At 38.0% G+C, this 22,571-nt stretch overlaps 1 protein-coding gene across 3 annotated transcripts in view; it reads left to right on the plus strand.

Moving 5' to 3' along the window:
- PRKAA2 (protein kinase AMP-activated catalytic subunit alpha 2) overlaps positions 1–22,571 on the plus strand; it is a 128,588-nt gene that overhangs the window by 71,307 nt on the left and 34,710 nt on the right. For all 3 annotated transcript variants that reach the window (XR_007516658.1, XM_049879375.1, XM_049879374.1), the window contains exons 5-6: positions 13,466–13,553; positions 14,924–15,148. Coding sequence is in view for 2 of the 3 variants with exons in the window: in XM_049879375.1 (XP_049735332.1) it covers positions 13,466–13,553; positions 14,924–15,148 (313 nt within the window). In the remaining variant the exon portion in view is untranslated. The remainder of the gene's footprint in view (positions 1–13,465; positions 13,554–14,923; positions 15,149–22,571) is intronic.

Here is a 22,571-nt window from a genome sequence, read left to right on the forward strand (position 1 = left end):
CTTGATATTATTGATTTTCTAACCAATGAACTCCCTTTAGTATTTCTTGTAGTTTTGGTTTGGTTTTCACAAATTCCCTCAACTTGTGTTTATGTGGAAATGTCTTAATTTCACCTTCATATTTAAGAGACAGTTTTGATGGATATATGATTCTTGGCTAGCAATTTTTTTCCTCCAATTTTTTAAATATGTCATCCCATTGCCTTCTTGCGTGCATGGTTTCTGCTGAATAGTCTGAGCTTACTCTTATTGGCTCTCCTTTGTAGGTGACTGTTCTTTTATCCTTTGCTGCTCTCATAATTGCCTCTTTATCTTTGGTTTTGGCAAGCTTGATTATAACATGTCTTGGTGACTTTCTTTTAAGATCTACCTTACATGGAGTTTAGTGAGCATCTTGGATAGATATCTTCTCATCTTTCACAATATCAGGGAAGTTTTCTGCTAACAAATCCTCAAGAATTTTCTTTGTATTTTCAGTTATCCCTCCCTGTTCTGATACTCTAGTCACTTGTAGGTTATTTCTCTTAATAGAGTCCCACATGATTCTTAAGGTTTCTTCATTTTTTAAAACTCTTTTATCTGATTTTTCTTCAGATATATTAGTGCCAAGTGATTTATCTCCAAGTTCAGAAACTCTAGCTTCTACTTGCTCAATTCTGTTCCTCTGACTTTCTATTGAGTTATCTAATTCTGTAATTTTATTGTTAATCTTCTGAATTTCTGATTGCTGTCTGTCTATGGATTTTTCCAGCTTATTAAAGTTTTCGTTATGTTCCTGAATAGTATTTCTGATTTCTTCAGTTGCTTTATCTGTGTGTTCCTTGGCTTGTTCTGCCTATTGCCTCATTTCCTTCCTCATGTGTTGAAGGGTTCTGTGTGTTAAACTTTTGTATTCTGCATCTGGTAATTCCAGGAATGCACTTTCATCTAAAAGATCCCTGGATTCTTTGTTTTGAGAGCCTGTTGAGGTGATCATGGCCTGTTTCTTTTTGTGACTTGATATTGACTGTTGTCTCCGAGCCATCTATAAGTTATTGTATTAGTTTATGCTTGCTTACTGCATTGTAGCTGCTTGCTTTGTTTTGTTTTGGTATACCCCCATGGGTTACTTGAGTGAGTTAGCTTGATTATTTTCACGTTTGGAGCTTGGGTGTCCTGTCCCTAGCTGGCTAGAGCTGTGATCAGGTATAGCAGTCTAGGAGTCCATTCAGTTTTCTTGTATGAATTCAGCTGAGGTTTCCAAGTAGCTGATATCAAGTGTGTGGTACAGGCTCTGTCCTACAGTCTTAGAGGGGCGGGGTGATTGGCATATATACCGGTATCTGATTGCAGCAGGGGCTTACACTGTGAACAAGGCAGGGGGTGAGAACCGACCCCCAAGTGTCTCTGAGGAAAACGTGTCTCTGTTCCCTAGAGCGTGCTGGTGGGTGGGTTCTGCAGAGGGACCATGGGCACCAAAATTTTTAGGGTAAGGACTGGGAGGTAGTAGTTGTCTTTGGACCCCTGTCATGGCTGGCTGCGTGACCTGAGTGGAGCTACCAGTCCTTAGGTCCGTGTTGTGGGTAGTTGAGGACCTTGTTTAATAGGCAAAGCAATGTCAAATGTCAAACACCCACATCTCCACCGCACAGTTGAAATAGTTGGAGTTTGCCAACAAGGGCCTATTCTCCCCAAATAGGCCCACACAGGTCCATGCAGAAGGGAAAGGTGCTCAAGGTCCACGGATGCTTTATGCCTGGACAGGAGCCACTTCAGTCCTGAGCTACCCCGGTTAATGGAGCTAGCAAATTATCTTTTCACCCCAGTTGCAAATATTTTCCTTCTCCAAGGCCGGGTGGACAGCTCTAGGTGCTCACCAGGGTCTATCTCAGGCCCAGAGATTCAGCCACTGAAGTCGGCTTGGGGGCTGGGGGGGCATGGTAAAATATACATAAGTACTTAGCTTTTGCCGAGAGTGCCGTTCTCCTCAGGTTCTGGAGGTGTGAGTGGGCTGTGTGGCTGGCTGCTTCTCCTGAGGAAACTGCGGCCGAACGGTAGTACTAGCCCGCTGCCGCCGCCTCCGCTCCCAGGAATGGTGCCTGAAGGCTCCCAGCGATTCAGGTCCGGTAACTCCTCTCCACCTCTGAACAGCCTATTCCTCCCCCTGCTCCTCAGCCCATTGTCTAAGCTTGCCTTTGATGCTCAGGGCTCCCAGCGTGTTACTAATATACTCGTTTCACTTGTTTTCTCGGGTCTTTGTTGTAAAGAGGGCTCGACGGAAGCTTCTGTCCATTCCGCCATCTTGGCTCTGCCTCCGTTCCCATCTTTTTTACTGTTGTTTATAATGTTTCAGTGAATATAGGTGTGCGTACCTCTATTCGTGTCATAACTCTTATTTCTCTAGGACGTATGCCTAGCAGTGGAATTGCTGGATCGTACGGTATTTCTTACTTTTTAAGGAAGCAGCATATTGTTTTCCATAGGGCTTGTACTGTTTTACATTTCCACCAGCAGTGTATGACAGTTCCAGTCTCCCCACACCCTTACCAACATTTGTTGTTTTCTGTTTTTTTGATTGTTGCAATTATTGCTGGGGTGAGGTGATATCTCATTGTTGTTTTGATTTGCATCTCTCTAATGGCTAAAGATCACGAACGTCTCTTGATGTGTTCACTGGCCACTTGAATATCTTCTTTGGTGAAGCGTGTGTTCATGTCCTTTGCCTGTTTTTAATTGGATTGTTTGTCTTTTTGTTGTTGAGGTACTGAAGTTTTCTATAAGTTTTTATAGATGAGTCCCTTGTCAGATGTGTCGTTGCCCAAAATTTTTTTTCTGTCTGTATGTTCTCTTTTTATTCCTTTTGTGAAATCTTTTGATATGTGTAAGTGTTTAATTTTTAGGAGGTCCCACTTGTGTGGTTTATCTTCTGCTGTTTGTGCATTTTTACTTATGTTTAGAAGTCTACTTATGCAGTAAATTAGGGCCCCTAGGTTTGCCCCTATTTTTCTTCCACGATCTTTATAGTTTTAGGTTTTACATTTAGGTCTTTGATCCATCTCAAGTTAGTTTTTGTGTATGGTATAAGGTATGGATCCTGTTTCATTTTTCTGCAATTAGATATCCAGTTTCGCCAGCACCATTTGTTAAGAGACTGTCTTTTCCCCATTTAATGGATTTGGCCCTTTGTCAAAGATCAGCTGCCCATAGGTGGGTGGATTTACTTCTGGGTTCTCGGTTCTGTTCCATTGGTCTGTGTGTCTGTTGTACCAATACCAAGCTGTTTGACAACTGTGGCTGTATAGTAGGTTCTGAGATTGGGAAGTGTGAGGCCTCCTACTTTGTTCCTCTTTAGTAGTGCTTTACTTATCTAGGGTGTCTTTCTTTTTCATATAAAGTTGGTGATTAGTTTTTTCATTTTGTTAAGGAATGTTGATAGAATCTGGATTGGGATTCCATTATATCCGTAGATCCTTTTGGGTAGTAGTGACATTTTCACAATGTTAAGTCTTTCTATCCATGAACATAGTATGTTTTTCCATTTATGTAGGTCTCTTTTGGTTTCTTGCTATAGTGCTTTGTAGTTTTTTTTGTGTAAGTCTTTTGCATCATTGGTTGGGTTTACTCCTAAGGATTTTATCTTTTGGGGGGCTATTATAAATGGTATCATTTTCCTGATTTTTTTTCAGAGTTCTCTTTGTTACTATAGAGGAATTCAATCAATTTTTTGTATGTTGATCTTGTGTCCTGCCACTTTGTTGGGTTCTTCTATTTTTTTTTTTTTTTCTATTAGTTCTAGTAGCTTTCTTGTGGAATTTCTCTGATTTTCTATGTATAGGATCATGTCATCTGCAAGTAGGGATAGTTTTACTTCTTCCTTACCAATTTGGCTGCTTTTATTTCCCTTTCTTGCCTTATTGCCCTAGCTAGGACTTCCAGTACAATGTTAAGTAAGAGTGGTGAGAAAGGACAACCTTGTCTTTTTCCTGTTCTCAAGGGGAATGATTTCAGTTTCTCTCCATTGAGAATAATGTTGGCTGTTAGTTTTATATATGTGTTCTTAATTATGTTGAGAAATTACCCTTCTATTCCTATTTTGCTGAGTATTTTTATCAGTGTTGGGTGTTGGACTTTATCAAATGCCTTTTGTGCTTTGATTGATAAGATCATGTGGTTCTTTTCGTTTGTTTTATTTATGTGGTGGATTATATTGCCTGATTTCCTCATGTTGAACCATCCTTGTGTACCTGGTATGAATTTCACTTGGTTGTGATGTATTATTTTTTTGATATGTTGTTGGATTCTGTTGGCTAGGATTTTGTTGAGGATTTTTGTGTCTGTAGTCATGACAGATATTGTTCTACAATTTTCATTTTAGTTGTATCTTTGCCTGACTTTGGTATCAGGGATATTCTTGCATCATAAAATGAATTTGGGAGTATTCCACCCTTTTCTATGTTCTGGAATAGTTTGAGTAGAAATGGTTTCAGCTCTTCTCTGAATGTTTGGTAGAATTCTCCAGAGAAGCCATCTGGGCCAGGGCTTTTTTGTTGTTGTTGTTGTTGGGAGTTTTTTTTTTTTTAACGACCTCTTCAGTTTATTCTTTTGTTATGGGTCTGTTCAAATCTTTTACCTCACTTTATGCTAGTTTATGTAGGTAGTGTGTTTACAGACGTTTGTCCACTTCTTCTAGGTTTTAAAATTTGTTGGAGTTCAGTTCTTCACAGTATTCTGTTAGGAACATTTTTTGTTGTTGTTGTACTTTAGATGAAGTTTTACAGAACAAACTAGCTTCTTATTAAACAGTACATATATTGTTTTATGATACTGGTTAACAACCCCATGACATTTCAGTACTCTCCTTCTCGAACTTGGGTTCCCTATTACCAGCTTTCCTGTACCCTCCTACCTTCTAGTCTTTGGCCCTGAGCTGGTGTGCCCCTTTAGTCTCATTTTGTCCAATGGGTCTGTCTAATCTTAGGCTAAAAGGTGAACCTCTGGAGTGACTTGATTACTGAGGTAAAAGGGTGTCCATGGGCCATACTCTCGGTGTTCCTTCAGTCTCTGTCAGGCCAGTAAGTCTGGTCTTTTTTTTTTTTTTTTTAGTTAGAATTTTGTTCTACGTTTTTCTCCAGCTCTGTCCAGGACCCTCTATTGTGATTCCTGTCAGTGAAGTCAGTGGTGGTAGCTGGGCGCTATCTAGTTGTACTGGACTCATTCTGGTGGAGGCCATGGTAGTTGTGGTCTGTTTGTCCTTTGGACTAATTTTTCCCTTGTGTCTTTAGTTTTCTTCATTTTCCTTTGCTTCTAAAGGGGTGAGACCAATGGAGTGTCTTAATTGGCCACTCACAGGCTGTTAAGACCCCAGACATTACTCACCAAAGTAGAATGTAGAACATTTTCTTTATACAGTTTGTTATGACAGTTGAGCTCGATGTTCCTTAAGACCATGGTCCCCAAAGTCCCCAGCCCAGTAATTGGGTCCCTAAGGTTGTTTGCATTTGTCCATGGCGTTTCCATGACCTTACCCTGATCAAGTTGTTCTGACTTCCCCAGTATTGTGTACTGTCTTACCCTTCAGCAAAGTTACCACTTATCTATTGTCTATTTAGTGTTTTTCCACCCCCACTCCTCCCCTCCCTCATAAGCATCAAAGATTGTTTCTTTTTGTATGTTAACCTTTTCATGAGTTTTTATAGTGGTCTCATAGAATATTTGTCCTTTTGTGATTGACTTATTTCCTCAGCATAATGCCCTCCAGATCCATCCATGTTGTGAGATGCTTTGCAGATTCATCATTGTTCTTTATCATAGTGTAGTATTCCACTGTGTGTATGTTTATTTATCCATTCACCTGGTGATGGGGATCTAGGTTGTTTCCATATCTTTGCTATTGTGAACAATGCTGTAGTGAACATGGGTATGCATGTCTATTCATGTGATGGCTCCTGCTTCTCTGGGATATATTCCTACAAGTGAGATTGCTAGATCATGGTATTTCTATTTCTAGCTTTCTAAGGAAGTGCTGTATCATTTTCCAAAATGGTTGTATCATTTTCCATTCCTTCCAGCAGTGCATAAGAGTTCCAATCTCTCCGCAAAATCTCCAACATTTGTAATTTTCTGTTTTTGTGATTCGTCTAGTAAAGTTGGGGTGAGATGGTATCTCATTGTGGTTTTGATTTGCATTTCTGTAATAGCTAGTGATCGTGAGCATTTCCTCATGTGTCTCTTAGCCACTTGAATGTCTTCTTTGGTGAAGTATCTGTTCATTTCCTTTGCCCATTTTTTAATTGGATTTTTTGTCTTTTTATTGTAGAGGTGTTGGATTTTCCTGTAGATTTTAGAGATTAGACCTTTGTCTGATTTGTAATAGCCAAAATTTTTTCCCCATTCTATAGGTTCTCTTTTTTACTATTTTGGTGAAGCCTTTTGATCAGCGTTAAAGTATTTAATTTTTACAAGATTCCAGTTATCTAGCTTATCTTCTGGAGTTTGTTTGTTGTTAGTTATGGTTTGTATTTTGTTAATGCTGTGTATTAGGGTCTCTAGCATTGATCCTATTTTTTCTTCTATGATCTTTATAGTTTTTGGTTTTATGTTTAGGTCTTTGATCCATTTTGAATTAGTTTTTGTCCATGGTGTGAGGTATGGGTCCTATTTCTTTTTTTGCTGATGGACACCCATTTTTGCTAGCACCATTTGTTAAAAAGACTGTCTTTTTCCCATTTGATGGACTTTGGGCCCGTGTTGAAGATCAGGTGTCCGTAGGTGGATGAATTTACATCTGGGTTCTCGATTCTGTCCTATTGGCCAACATAACTGTCTTTGTACCAGCACCAGGCTGTTTAGACTACCGTAGCAGTATAGTAGCTTCTGAGGTCAGGTAGTGTGAGTCCTCCTACTTTCTTCTTCTTTGTCTTAAATAATGCTTTACTTATCTGAGGCCTCTTCTCTTTCCATATAAAGTTGATGATTGTTTTTTCCATCTATTTAAAGAATGTTGTTGGTATTTGGATCAGGATTACATTGTATTTGTAAATTGCTTTGGGTAGAATTGTCATTTTCACAATGTTGAATCTACCTCTCCATGAGCATGGCATGTTTTTCCATTTATGTAGATCTCTTGGTTTCTTGCAAAATTGTTTTGTAGTTTTCTTCGTGTAGGTCCTTTACATCCCTGGTTAGGTTTATTCCTAAGTATTTTATTTTTTTATGGGCTATTGTAAATGGTATTGTTCTCCTGATTTCCTTTTCATTGTTCTCTTTATTGGTGTACAGAAATCCAACCGATTTTTATATGTTTATCTTGTATCCTGCAACTCTGCTGGATCTTTCTACTCGTTCTAGTTTTCTCGTGGACTCTCTGGGGTTTTCTTTGTATAGTATATCATCTGCAAATGGGGACAGTTTAACTTCTTCTTTACCAATTTGGATGCCATTTATTTCTTTTTCTTGCCTTATTGCTCTGGCTAGGACTTCCAGCACAATGTTTAATAAGAGTGGTGATAAAAGACCTCCTTGTCTTGTTCCTGTCTCAAGTGGAAAGATTTCAGCCTCTGTCCATTAAGAATGATGCTGGCTGTTGGTTTTGCATGGATGCCCTTTATTATGTTGAGGAATTTCCTTTCAATACCTATTTTATTGAGAGTTTTTATGAGGAACGGGTGTTGGAATTTGTTGAATGCCTTTTTTGTGTCGATTAAGATGATATGATTCTTTTCTTTCCTTTTATTTATGTGATGGATTACGTTGATTGATTTTCTAATGTTGAACCATCCTTGCATACCTAGTATGAATCCTGCTTGGTCATGGTGTATTATTTTTTTTGATATGATGCTGAATTCTCTTGGCTAGAATTTTTGCATCTATATTCATGAGATATTGGCCTGTAATTTTCTTTATTTTTGTGGCATCTTTGTCTGGTTTTCGTATCAGGGTTATGCTGGCTTCATAGAATGAATTCATAAGTATCGCTTCCTTTTCTATGTTCTGAAATAGTTGGAGTAGTACTGGCGTAAGCTTTTCTCTGAATGTTTGATAGAATTGTCCAGTGAAGCCATCTGGGCCAGGGTTTTTTTTTTTTTGTTGGGAGCTTTTTTTTAATTATTACCTTTTCAGTCTCTTCTCTTATTATGGGTCTGTTCAGATTTTCAACATCATTTTGTGTTAGTTTGGGTAGGTAGTGTGCTTCTAGAAATTTGTCTGTTTCCTCTAGGTTTTCAAATTTGTTGGAGTATAGTTTTTCATAATACCCTGTTATGATCCTTCTTCTTTCAATTGGGTCTTTTGTAATGTCCGCATTTCATTTCTTATTTGAGTTGTGTCCTCCTGTTTTTCTTTTGTCAGTTTAGCTAGTGGTTTGTTGATTTTGTTGATCCTCTTCAAAGAACCGACTTTTTGTTTTTGTTGATTCTTTCTATTGTTTTTCTGTTCTCTATTTCATTTATTTCTTCTCTGATCTATATTTCCTTTCTTCTGGTGGCTGTAGGCTTCTTTTGCTGTTCTCTTTTTGTTTGTTCAAGTTGTGTAGCTAATGTTTTGTTTTTTTCCCTTTCCTCTTTTTGATCTGTGCCTCTAGTGCTATAAATTCACTGCTGAGGACTGGTTTTGCTGTGTCCCAAAGGTTTTGATATGGTGTGTTTTCATTCTCATTTGATTCTAGGAATTTTTTGATTCCATCTCTGGTTTCTTCCTTTACTGAGTGGTTTTTAAGCAGGCTGTTATTCATTTTCCATGTAATTGATTTTTTTCCCTTATCTTCCTGTTGTTAATTTCTACTTTGATGGTGTTGTGGTCAGAGAAGACACTTTGTATCATCTCTGTGCTTTGGATTTTGTTGAGGGTAGCTCTCCGGCCTAAGATATGATCTATTCTGGAGAATATTCCACATGTGTTGGAAAAGAATGTGTACTTTGCAGCTGTCGGGTGAAGTGTTCTATATATGTCTATGAGGTCCAGTTGGCTGATGGTGGCCTTTAGATCTCTAGTATCTTTGTTGAGTTTCTTTCTCGATGTTTTGTACTTTACCAAGAGTGGCGTGAAGTCTCCTGCTATTATTGTGGAACTGTCAATTTCTCTTTTCAGTGCTGTTAAGAGTTTGTTTTATGTATTTTGGAGCCCTGTCACTGGGTGCATAGATTTTTACTATGGTTCAGTCTTCATGATGAATTGACCCTTTAATATTATATATTGCCCTTCTATGTCTTTTATGGTGGATTATGTTTAAAATCTATTTCATTTGAAATTAATATTGCTGCTCCTGCTCTCTTTTGATAATTATTTGCTTGATTTTTTTTTCCATCCTTTGATTTTTAATAAATTTACATCTTTGTTTCTAAGGTGTGTCTCTTGTAGACAGCATATTGATGGATCCTGTTTTTTAATCCATTTTGTCACTCTCTGTCTCTTTATGGTTGCATTTAGGCCATTTACATTAAGTGTAATTATTGATAGGTGTGAGTTTATTGCTGTCATTTTGTAGTGCTTTTTTTCTGTGGTGCTGACATTTTCTTTGTTCCTCTTGCTCTCCTGTGCTGAGTTCCTTTTGTTTGTGGATTTCTTTTTAGTTTATTTTGTTTTTATAGATCCTGTTTATATTGAGACTTTGTTTTTCTTCTTCATTTTGATGAGTAGGTTTGTTAACTTCTTTTGTGGTTGAAAGTTAACCATTTTCTTTCTAGGTTTGAACCAGTCTGTCACTTGCTATTGCCTTGCCTTCCTCTCCATTAGAAAGTTCTATATCTACACCATTTATACCCTCTTTTATTGTTCTGATGTTGTTGTCATTTACAGATTAACCTCTGGTTCCCTGTTGTAATTCTTTTGGTTTTGGATGGTCCTTGAGAGCTCATTTCCTAGGTTGGTATCTGGCAGGTACAATCTTGCACCCTAGATTCAGGCTGTGATATGATATGATGTTGTTTATTCTCAGACTGAAGGACTCCCTTTAATAATTCTTGTAAGTTTGGTTTGGTTTTTACATATTCCCTTAATTTCTTTTAATCTGAAAATATCCTAATTTCACCATTGTATTTGAATGAGAATTTTGCAGGATATATGATTCCTTTTTGGCAGTTTGTTTCTTTCAAGGTTTTATATATGTTATCCCATTGCCTTCTTGCCTGTGGTTTCTGCTGAATAATCAGAGCTTAGTCTCACTGTTTCTCCTCTATTATGTGGCTTTCTGTTTTTCTCCAGCTGCTCTCAGGAGTTTGTCTTTGGTTTTAGCAAGTGAGATTATGATATGCCTTGGTGATTTTCTTTTGGGGTCTGTCCTGTGTGGGGTTCGTTGAGCTTCTTGGGTGATCAGCTTTTCATCTTTCATGATATTAGGGAAGTTTTCTGTCAGCAATTCTTCAATGATCCTCTCTGTTGTTTTCTTCCCCTGTTCTGAAATTCCAATTACTCGTAGATTTTTGTTTTTGATTGTACCCCACACAATTCTCAGGGTTTCTTCAGTCATTTTTCCTATTTTTCCTCAGAGTGTTATCCAGTGGTTTTCTTCAATTTCACTGATCTTGTCTTCCATCATTTCAGTTCTGCTCCTCAGCCCTTCTGTGACACTGTCCATTTATGAAATCTTGTTTATATTTTGGATTTGTAATTGATTTTTTGGTATGATTTCTAGTTGTGAATTTATTTTGGCATTTTCTTTGTGTATTATGTTCCTGAATTCTTCCATTTTTTTGTTTGTATTTTCCTTGAATTTGTCTGCCATTTCCATGAATTTGTCTGTTTTTTCTTCTTTTTTGTCTGCTTTTTGCTTCAGTTCTTGGATGGCTCTGAATATTAGAGATTTGAATTCTCCGTCAGGCAGTTCTCGTGCCCTTTCTTCTAGTGAAACATCATCTGGTGCTTTTATTTTGGATGCCTACTGGTACCATCCTGTCCTTTTTTCTTATACATTTTGATATTGTCTGCTGTCTTTGGGACATCCAGAAATTATTTTCTTTGTTTATTGATTGTAGATTTGTTTGTTTTTTTCTGCTTTTTTGTTTTATTTGGTTATATCTGTGCAGGTGGGCTGTGTGTTCTTCGTTGTTTGCTCACCTGTGGTCAGAATATTTTTTACCTCTTTGTCCAATGGTCAGGGCCAGTCACTCAGCTGTGGTGCAGCAGGGCAGGTCCAGGTGAAGAGGGGCGGGCTGGGATTTGTTGTTTGAGGCACATACTGGGGCCACAGGGTAAGCCAGGGGTTAGTGCAGGGCAGGTTCTGGTAGACTGTGCATATGTTGCTCGGGAGTTCAATGTTCAGCAGACAGTGCAGATAGGAGGCAGGGGGAGGAGAGGGTTGTGTTGTATGGAGCTAGGTTGGGTGTGGAAAAGAAGAGAGAGGAGAAATAGGAGGAAAAAAAAGTGCTGAGAGAGCCTGTCATTGGGGTGGAGAGAGAAGAAACTGAGAAATCAAGAAAAACAAAAAGCAAAAAAAGAAAATAAAATGCCCCCAGGGTTCTGACTAGCACAGCTTAGCAGACCGGAAAAGTGGCTCCCAAGCAGCGTACTACAGCCTAGCTAGAAAGGGATGCAGATGATACACAGCCCCAGCTACTCAGGAAATCAGGAAAAGAAGGTAAGTAGAAAGAGATAAGAAACTGATAAATGGAAAAAAAAAAAAAAAGAAGAAAGAAAGAGAAAACAAAGAAGAAAAGAAAAAGCCCCCATAGATCCCACCGGTGTGGCGGCTCAGACCCTGAAAGCTGTTCCCCAGTGAGCGGCACTTCACAGCCTGTGAAGAAGCAGAGATGGCACATGGAGTCAGATGTTCAATAGAAAGGAGGAGGAGGAGGTAAGAGGCAGAGCAGAAACCAAAAGAGGCAGATAAAAGCAACATGAGGAACAAAGAAATGGCACTGAAGAAGCCAGTCACTGTGGGCGAGGCAAATCTACATGGGAAGGAACTGTTGCCTCTCATGCAGCGGTCGCGGCTCGGCGGATCGTGCCAGTGAGAAGCAGTGAATAGACCCTGCGGGAAGCTGGGAATGGACTTGTTCGGAAGCAGTGAATTGGCCTGCCTGGAAGCCCCCGATCTGCCACTGGGAAGCAGCAAATTGGCCCTCCAGGAAGCTGGGAATCAGCCTGCTGGAAAGCCACAGATCGGGCAGCCAGGAAGCAGCGAAGACTACGCAGGGGGACACAGGGTAGGGGGTGAGAAAACGTCTCTCTCTGGTTACCGAGTGCTCTGTGTCCTGCTGGGAGCTCCGTGAATCTGCTTTCCCGTACTCCCTTTCCGCTGATCTCCGACAGGAGTCCAAGATGGGGGACCTGTGCTGCGTTAGCTGATAGGACACCTCTGCTCATAACTCTACTCGCCCTCTGTTCTCTGTCATTTTCTTATTCCATTCGGTACTTGGTTGAGTTCTTTATCTCTTCATTTGGTGCTTATGATTCCAGGATTGACATTTGTCTCTGTTTTACTTAGTTTTTTGGGTATTTGCTGTGGAGGGATGATGTGGTGCTTTTGTCTATAGCTCCATGTTGACTCCGCCTCTGTTAGAATCACTTTTATTTCAATTGGTTCTGTTGTCACCTGTCTCATTTCTCATTTGTGTTATTTGCATCTTCTTTTCCTTTGTCAATTTAGCTAGTGGTTTGTTGATTTATTAACCCTTTCAAAGAACCAACTTCTAGTCTTGTTGATTCTTTCTATTTTGTTAATATCTGCTCTAATCTTAATTTCCTCCCTTCTTGGTGACTGTGGGCTTTATTGCTACTCTTTTTCTGTTTGTTGGAGTTGTAAGGTATTAATTTTGGCTCTTTATTCTTTTTGGATGTGTGTATTTATTGCTATAAATTGACCTTTGAGCACGGCTTTTGCTGTGTCCCATAGGTTTTGGTATGTTTTGTTTTCATTTTTGTTTGATTTTAGGGCTTTTTTAAATTTCTTCTTTTACCCAGTAGTTTTTAGCAGGATGTTATTCAGTTTCCATGTTTTTGACTTTTTTCTTATTCTTTATTACTAATTTCTAATTTTATAGCATTGTGATCTGAGAAGATGCCTTGTATCATTTTGATTTTTTTAATTTGTTGAGGCTTGTTTTGTGGCCTCATTTATGGTCTCTTCTGCAGAATGATCCATGTGCACTGGAAAAGAATGTACTGTGCTATTGGGTGGAGTGTTCTGTGTATGCCTGTGAGATCAAGTTGGTGATTGTGTTGCTTAGATAAGTTATATTTTGGTGCTTTAATTTTTGGCAAAGTTAATATCACTTAGGATAACTTCATATTTGTGAAGTGAATCAGTATTTTTATTTAGAAAGGGAATTCCAGTTATACATGCGATGTGCTTTAGCTTTTTTGTCATAGTGTAAGCATCCTGAAATAGTCTCTTTCCAGTCTAACAAATGTTTTCAACTGCTTTTTTTTTATATATAATTTAAAAATATGATGTAAGAAGGAGCATTGAAGATTTGAGATTTTCCCCATGCATCTATCTACGTTTACTTTTAAAAAATGTCAGGCACCAGGTAAATGCTACTTTTATTTTCAGGATTATCTAATATGATGTCAGATGGTGAATTTCTGCGAACTAGTTGTGGATCTCCAAATTATGCAGCACCTGAAGTCATCTCAGGCAGGTAATAATATAACAGCCAAGAGAGTAAGCTTTTTGTAATCCTGCATTAATTCTGGTAACATTTAATTGTAATAGATTATCTTTGGAAGATAAGATTTTTAACATAGCTGAAATAAATTATTTTTCTGTTGTTGAAGGGAAGAATGGTTATATTAAAAAAAATTGAAAACATTTAATTTAGATTTTGTTATGAATATTTTTAAGGAGTTTTCCCATCTGAAACATGTTAATTTAACATCTCTGTCATTTTAGAAGAGTACAGATAAGAGAGTAAACATTTATTGAATTTAAGCTACTGTTATTTACTTATCAGACACAGTCCTTTAATAATACTTTACATATACTTTTATGAAATACAGAGAGTATTGTTTTATGTTTGGAAAAATGAGGTTTTTTTGGATAATGTCATTTCATGAAATTAAGCTATACAAATGAAGATTGTAATTACTCATGTAATTTTTTCATTGTTACATTTTTAAAATGTTTACACAGATTACAGTGGTAAACTCATGTCTTTCTACAACAAATTTCTGGTTAAAAAGTTAACAGATTTGTATGAAAAAGTTATTGTAAGTAGCAGATACAGGAGTTTTGACAATAAAGCAAATGATGTAAGTGATGGGCAGCAATTTTTATAGAACATTATATTCCTTTAATTGGAACTGTGGAAGATTTACTTTTTTACTTCAGACCCAGGTTTGAGTTTGGTGCTTGCTATTAGGGGAATTTTAATGCTGTAGAAAGGTTACAGAAAGGGAATAATGTTCTAGGCATAGGTTATCTGGAACAAATTATTGAAGAAACTATTCATAGTTATAGGAGCTAGCAAATGATTATTTTTTAGGTACTCAGAATACTGTAATACAGGGTAAATATTGTCAGAGGGAGTGTGACAGAACTAGCTAGGCAGTTTAATGTTTCAAATATTCTTTAAAATAGACATGTCCACGCTAAGAATTCTATCATACATATGTTTCCTTTTTTGTATGAAAAAATTTTTAAGGTAAAAAGATTTAACCTTTACACTGTAGTATTGTTTTTTCAAGTTTAATGTCATCTCCTATGATGTTTCTATCAACAATCAACCATAGAAAGTTTTACATGTTTTAGTCAGTTAATTTCAGTTAAAGAAGTTTCTGACAAATAAATAAGGTAACATTTTCTTTTGGCAGACTTGAATAGCAATTGTTAGACTGATTATTCTCTTTGGGGAACAACCATTGAATGTTGTGGGGTGGTCATGAACTTCATAAAGGACCTTGGAAGTCAATATATTCTAATCCATACTATGTATATACAGAAGAAAAGTACATATGGATGAGAAAAGGTGACGCTTGCCTTTCAGATTTGTGTTTTCATCTTTTTGCCTAGATTGTATGCAGGTCCTGAAGTTGACATCTGGAGCTGCGGTGTTATTTTGTATGCTCTTCTTTGTGGCACCCTCCCATTTGATGATGAGCACGTACCTACATTATTTAAGAAGATCCGAGGGGGTGTTTTTTATATTCCAGAATATCTCAATCGTTCTGTTGCCACTCTCCTGATGCATATGCTGCAGGTTGATCCTCTGAAACGAGCAACCATCAAAGACATAAGGTGATTGTTTTTTTTGTTACTGTTATGCACATTTTCTAGTATTAATAATAGTACCACTAATGGAGTGCCTGCTTTATGCTAGGCTCAGCAGCACTTTATTCTGTGAAGATTTTACTTATTACAGAAACTGTTCATGTCATTTGTCTCAGTCATCTAGTGCTGCTATAACAGAAATACCACAAGTGGATGGCTTTAACAAAGAGAAATTTATTTTCTCACAGTCTAGTAGGCTAGAAGTCCAAATTCAGGGCATCAGCTCCAAGGGAAGTCTCTCTCTGTTGGTTCTGGGGGAAGGTCCTTCTCATTGATCTTCCTCTGGACTAGGAGCTTCTTGGCACAGGAACCCAGGTCCAAAGGACACGCTCTGCTCCCTGCACTACTTTCTTGATGGTATAAGGTTCCCCTGCCCCCACTTGCTTCTCTTTCCTTTATCTCTTGCAAGATAAAAGGCAGTGCAGGCCACACCCCAGGGAAGCTCCCTTTACATTGGATCAGGGATGTGACCTTAGTAATGGTGTTACAATCCCACCCTAGTTGTCTTTAACATAAAATTATAATCACAAAATGGAGGACAACCACACAATACTGGAAATCATTGCTCAGCCAAGTCAATGCACACATTTTTTGGGGGACATAATTCAATCCATGACATCATTCATCTACTAAATACTTAAGATTGGTGCTCAGATTTTACTGTACAAGGCTCTTTATAGTAAAGCTCTACTTATTTCTCCTAAAGTCTTATTTCCTATACTCACCACCACACACCTTGTAGCAGTTCTTCAGCCACACTGAAATCTTTGTTCTTCAAACATAGCGTATATTCTGTGCCTTCATGCCTTTGTTTATATTATTCCGTTTGCCTCTGATGCTTTTTCTGCCTTTTTTGACCTGGTAGATTTCCATTCATCCTTTAAAATTGTGTTCACATGTCACCTTCATTGTGAAATAATCTCTGATTCCCCCAGGCAATGTTAGTTGCTTCCGCTTTCGTTCTTATATTGTATCTAGTTATTTCTTAATGTGTCTGTCTCCTTTCTTAAATTATGAACTGTGTAAGGGTAGAGAGTGTGCCTTACTCATCTTTGTGTGTGTGTGTGTATGCACCCTCAAAAAGAATATAGTACATCCTCAGAATAAACATAATTATCTGAATGAATTTCAAGTGGAAAAACAGTGAGATTTATAAATTTTATGTGCGGTTGGCGAAATAAAGCATCAGAAGTTTTGCTAAGTTTTTTGTTGTTTTCTAATATTCATTTTCATGAAAATATACATAGCAGAACATATACCCATTCAATAATTTCTATTTGTACAATTCAGTAACAACGGTTACATTCTTCGCATTGTGTTACCATTCTTGCTATGTCCACCATATTGTTTCACTTAGACTCACTACATTATAAACTTCTCATCTGTGCTTTAGAGTTACTGTTCTCAATTTGATCTCATATAATTCTTTGAAAGAGTGTAATGCTTATGGTGAGCATTCTTCACTAATTTAGCTAAACTGTTGTTTAATTTAAAGATACCTTCAGGGGATAATTTCAGTTCATGGTCTGAAGATATTCTCAGAATGATAGATTTGGGGGTTCCTCCAGCCTCAGTAAGTTTAGTAAGTCTGGATTCTGTAAGAATTTGAAATTCTGTTCCTCATTTTTTCCCTTTTGATCAAGAGTCATCTACTGACTCCTTGATCAAAATATTCAGCTGGGCACCATCCAGTTCTTCTGGTCTCACAGCAAAGGAGGCAGTGATTCACAGAGGTAGTTAGATCTGCAGTCCAGTTCTTTCTTTGATTCCTGGGTCACTTTTCTTTCTCTGCAGCTCCAGGCAAATAGAGACCCATCACTGTGTCTTGGATGGTCCCTCAAAAGCTTTTAAGTCCCAGGGACTACTCACCAAACTAGGGAGTGAAACAGAAACTGGAAAACAGTATTAGGCCAATTGACTAGGCAGTCCCATGAAGCCATGACCCTGAACCTTCAAATCAACAGAACTAATCCCATGAAGTGTTTGGGTGTACCTAAGTAATATTTGTAACTTTAGCCTCTCTCTCTTTTTTTGGTTGCTGTTGTTGTTGCAAAATTATATATTACACAGTATTCGCCACTTTACCCTTTTTCTCATGTACAACTTTTTGTGAAGTTTTTGATTCCCAGAATAGCTGCTAGTGGTTTTAGATGAAGGATCACTTGTAATGTGAGAGTCTTTGGAAAGTGCAGTAGCTAGTGCTACTGTGAATGTGACCTTTTTATAGCACTTACAAGCCAAGATGATTCATTCTGTCTACACATTACCTATCATGTCATGTTTGATAGAGGTTTTTTGTTCTTGCCTATCATTTAATCAGGTGTTTGTTTACAAATACATTGTTTTGAGATCTTTCCAGAATGCTCTCCCTTCTCACCATAAGCCAGAATGACTATTTTGAGACTTTTGATCCTTGGAATATTTAAGTGTTGGCCGAGGTGGTTGTTCATGTGACTATTGCCAGTCTCTTTTGCAAGCAAGGGCTGATTCCTTTTCCATTTATGTATCCTTTTCTTCCCCAGCCTTTCTTCAGTGTTTTGGGCCTTATAAATAAATTATGAAAGTGTAAATTAACACCAGGGTTAGTTATGGAAATGAACATAGGAAAAAATCTTTTGTGTTCATAGTCCTTTAGAATAAATAGTTCACTTCATTCATTTTCTCTTAGAAAAGTAGACATGCTCATATACTTGCACCTGCTTGTATCAGCATATAAACTTAGTATAGTAGAAGTACTCATTCTGTTGTTTTTAAAACGGATGTTTATATATTTATAGGCTTTAGAAGAACAATCTAAATAAAAGTCTACTAGGATCAGTTAATTTTCACATAGATAAGTGGTAGTGGCATTCATCTTTGAACTTAAAATAATATAGTAACTTGAATTTGTGGTTTTCATCCACCTTTTTCTTTTTTTTTTTTTTTTATAATAACTTTTATTAAGCTTCAAGTGAACGTTTACAAATCCAATCAGTCTGTCACATATAAGTTTACATACATCTCACTCCCTACTCCCACTTACTCTCCCCGTCTTGAGTCAGCCCTTTCAGTCTCTCCTTTCTTGACAATTTTGCCGGCTTCCCTCTCTCTCTATCCTCCCATCCCCCCTCCAGGCAAGAGTTGCCAACACAATCTCAAGTGTCCACCTGATATAATTAGCTCACTCTTCATCAGCATCTCTCTCCCACCCGCTGACCAGTCCCTTTCATTTCTGATGAGTTGTCTTCGGGGATGGTTCCTGTCCTGTGTCAGCTGAAGGTCTGGGGAGCATGGCCGCCGGGATTCCTCCAGTCTCAGTCAGACCATTAAGTTTGGTCTTGTTATGAGAATTTGGGGTCTGCATCCCACTGATCTCCTGCTCCCTCAGGGGTCCTCTGCTGAGCTCCCTGTCAGGGCAGTCATCGATTGTGGCCGGGCACCAACTAGTTCTTCTGGTCTCAGGATGATGTAGGTCTCTGGTTCATGTGGCCCTTTCTGTCTCTTGGGCTCTTAGTTGTCATGTGGGCTTGGTGTTCTTCATTTTCCTTTGCTCCAGGTGGGTTGAGACCAATTGCTGCATCTTAGATGGCTGCTTGTTAGCATTTAAGACCCCAGACGCCACATTTCGAAGTGGGATGCAGAATGATTTCATAATAGAATTATTTTGCCAATTGACTTAGAAGTCCCCGCAAACCATGTTCCCCAGACCCCCGCGCTTGCTCCGCTGACCTTTGAAGCATTCATTTTATCCCGGAAACTTCTTTGCTTTTGGTCCAGTCCAATTGAGCTGACCTTCCATGTATTGAGTGTTGTCTTTCCCTTCACCTAAAGCAGTTCTTATCTACTGATTAATCAATAAAAAACCCTCTCCCACCCTCCCTCCCTCCCCCCCTCGTAACCACAAAAGTATGTGTTCTTCTCAGGTTTACTATTTCTCAAGATCTTATAATAGTGGTCTTATACAATATTTGTCCTTTTGCCTCTGACTAATTTTGCTCAGCATAATGCCTTCCAGGTTCCTCCATGTTATGAAATGTTTCAGAGATTCGTCACTGTTCTTTATCGATGCGTAGTATTCCATTGTGTGAATATACCACAATTTATTTACCCATTCATCCGTTGATGGACACCTTGGTTGCTTCCAACTTTTTGCTATTGTAAACAGAGCTGCAATAAACATGGGTGTGCATATATCTGTTTGTATGAAGGCTCTTGTATCTCTAGGGTATATTCCTAGGAGTGGGATTTCTGGGTTGTATGGTAGTTCTATTTCTAACTGTTTAAGATAACGCCAGATAGATTTCCAAAGTGGTTGTACCATTTTACATTCCCACCAGCAGTGTATGAGAGTTCCAATCTCTCCGCAGCCTCTCCAACATTTATTATTTTGTGTTTTTTGGATTAATGCCAGCCTTGCTGGTGTGAGATGGAATCTCATCGTAGTTTTAATTTGCATTTCTCTAATGGCTAATGATCGAGAGCATTTTCTCATGTATCTGTTGGCTGCCTGAATATCTTCTTTAGTGAAATGTGTGTTCATATCCTTTGCCCACTTCTTGATTGGGTTGTTTGTCTTTTTGTGGTTGAGTTTTGACAGAATCATGTAGATTTTAGAGATCAGGCGCTGGTCGGAGATGTCATAGCTGAAAATTCTTTCCCAATCTGTAGGTGGTCTTTTTACTCTTTTGGTGAAGTCTTTAGATGAGCATAGGTGTTTGATTTTTAGGAGCTCCCAGTTATCGGGTTTCTCTTCATCATTTTTGGTAATGTTTTGTATTCTGTTTATACCTTGTATTAGGGCTCCTAGGGTTGTCCCAATTTTTTCTTCCATGATCTTTATCGTTTTAGTCTTTATGTTTAGGTCTTTGATCCACTTGGAGTTAGTTTTTGTGCATGGTGTGAGGTATGGGTCCTGTTTCATTTTTTTGCAAATGGATATCCAGTTATGCCAGCACCATTTGTTAAAAAGGCTATCTTTTCCCCAGTTAATTGACACTGGTCCTTTGTCAAATATCAGCTGCTCATACGTGGATGGATCTATGTCTGGGTTCTCAATTCTGTTCCATTGGTCTATGTGTCTGTTGTTGTACCAATACCAGGCTGTTTTGACTACTGTGGCTGTATAATAGTTTCTGAAGTCAGGTAAGGTGAGGCCTCCCACTTTCTTCTTCTTTTTCAGTAGTGCTTTGCTTATCCGGGGCTTCTTTCCGTTCCATATGAAATTGGTGATTTGTTTCTCTATCCCCTTAAAATATGACATTGGAATTTGGATCGGAAGTGCGTTAAATGTATAGATGGCTTTTGGTAGAATAGACATTTTTACTATGTTAAGTCTTCCTATCCATGAGCAAGGTATGTTTTTCCACTTAAGTATGTCCTTTTGAATTTCTTGTAGTAGAGCTTTGTAGTTTTCTTTGTATAGGTCTTTTACATCCTTGGTAAGATTTATTCCTAAGTATCTTATCTTCTTGGGGGCTATTGTGAATGGTATTGATTTGGTTATTTCCTCTTCGGTGTTCTTTTTGTTGATGTAGAGGAATCCAAGTGATTTTTGTATGTTTATTTTATAACCTGAGACTCTGCCAAACTCTTCTATTAGTTTCAGTAGTTTTCTGGAGGATTCCTTAGGGTTTTCTGTGTATATAATCATGTCATCTGCAAATAGTGATAACTTTACTTCTTCCTTGCCAATCCGGATACCTTTTATTTCTTTGTCTAGCCTGATTGCCCTGGCTAAGACTTCCAACACGATGTTGAATAAGAGCGGTGATAAAGGGCATCCTTGTCTGGTTCCCGTTCTCAAGGGAAATGCTTTCAGGTTCTCTCCATTTAGAGTGACATTGGCTGTTGGCTTTGCATAGATGCCCTTTATTATGTTGAGGAATTTTCCTTCAATTCCTATTTTGGTAAGAGTTTTTATCATGAATGGGTGTTGGACTTTGTCAAATGCCTTTTCTGCATCAATTGATAAGATCATGTGGTTTTTGTCTTTTGTTTTATTTATGTGATGGATTACATTAATGGTTTTTCTGATATTAAACCAGCCTTGCATACCTGGTATAAATCCCACTTGATCAGGGTGAATTATTTTTTTGATGTGTTGTTGGATTCTATTGGCTAGAATTTTGTTGAGGATTTTTGCATCAATGTTCATGAGGGATATAGGTCTATAATTTTCTTTTTTTGTAATGTCTTTACCTGGTTTTGGTATCAGGGAGATGGTGGCTTCATAGAATGAGTTGGGTAGTATTCCGTCATTTTCTATGCTTTGGAATACCTTTAGTAGTAGTGGTGTTAACTCTTCTCTGAAAATTTGGTAGAACTCTGCAGTGAAGCCGTCCGGGCCGGGACTTTTTTTTGTTGGGAGTTTTTTGATTACCGTTTCAATCTCTTTTTTTGTTATGGGTCTATTTAGTTGTTCTACTTCTGAATGTGTTAGTTTAGGTAGGTAGTGTTTTTCCAGGAATTCATCCATTTCTTCTAGGTTTTCAAATTTGTTAGAGTACAATTTTTCATAATAATCTGAAATGATTCTTTTAATTTCATTTGGTTCTGTTGTGATGTGGTCCTTCTCCTTTCTTATTTGGGTTATTTGTTTCCTTTCCTGTATTTCTTTAGTCAGTCTAGCCAATGGTTTATCAATTTTGTTAATTTTTTCAAAGAACCAGCTTTTGGCTTTGTTAATTCTTTCAATTGTTTTTCTGTTCTCTAATTCATTTAGTTCAGCTCTAATTTTTATTATTTGTTTTCTTCTGGTGCCTGATGGATTCTTTTGTTGCTCACTTTCTATTTGTTCAAGTTGTAGGGACAGTTCTCTGATTTTGGCTCTTTCTTCTTTTTGTATGTGTGCATTTATTGATATAAATTGGCCTCTGAGCACTGCTTTTGCTGTGTCCCAGAGGTTTTGATAGGAAGTATTTTCATTCTCGTTGCTTTCTATGAATTTCCTTATTCCCTCCTTGATGTCTTCTATAACCCAGTCTTTTTTCAGGAGGGTATTGTTCATTTTCCAAGTATTTGATTTCTTTTCCCTCGTTTTTCTGTTATTGATCTCTAGTTTTATTGCCTTGTGATCTGAGAAGATGCTTTGTAATATTTCGATGTTTTGGACTCTGCAAAGGTTTGTTTTATGTCCTAATATGTGGTCTATTCTAGAGAATGTTCCATGTGCGCTGGAAAAAAAAGTATATTTTGCAGCAGTTGGGTGGAGAGTTCTGTATAAGTCAATGAGGTCAAGTTGGTTGATTGTTGTAATTAGATCTTCCGTGTCTCTGTTGAGCTTCTTGCTGGATGTCCTGTCCTTCTCCGAAAGTGGTGTGTTGAAGTCTCCTACTATAATTGTGGAGGTATCTATCTCGCTTTTCAGTTCTGTTAAAATTTGATTTATGTATCTTGCAGCCCTGTCATTGGG

Source organism: Elephas maximus, chromosome 3 (genome assembly GCF_024166365.1).
Source record: "Elephas maximus indicus isolate mEleMax1 chromosome 3, mEleMax1 primary haplotype, whole genome shotgun sequence".
Taxonomy (NCBI): domain Eukaryota; kingdom Metazoa; phylum Chordata; class Mammalia; order Proboscidea; family Elephantidae; genus Elephas; species Elephas maximus.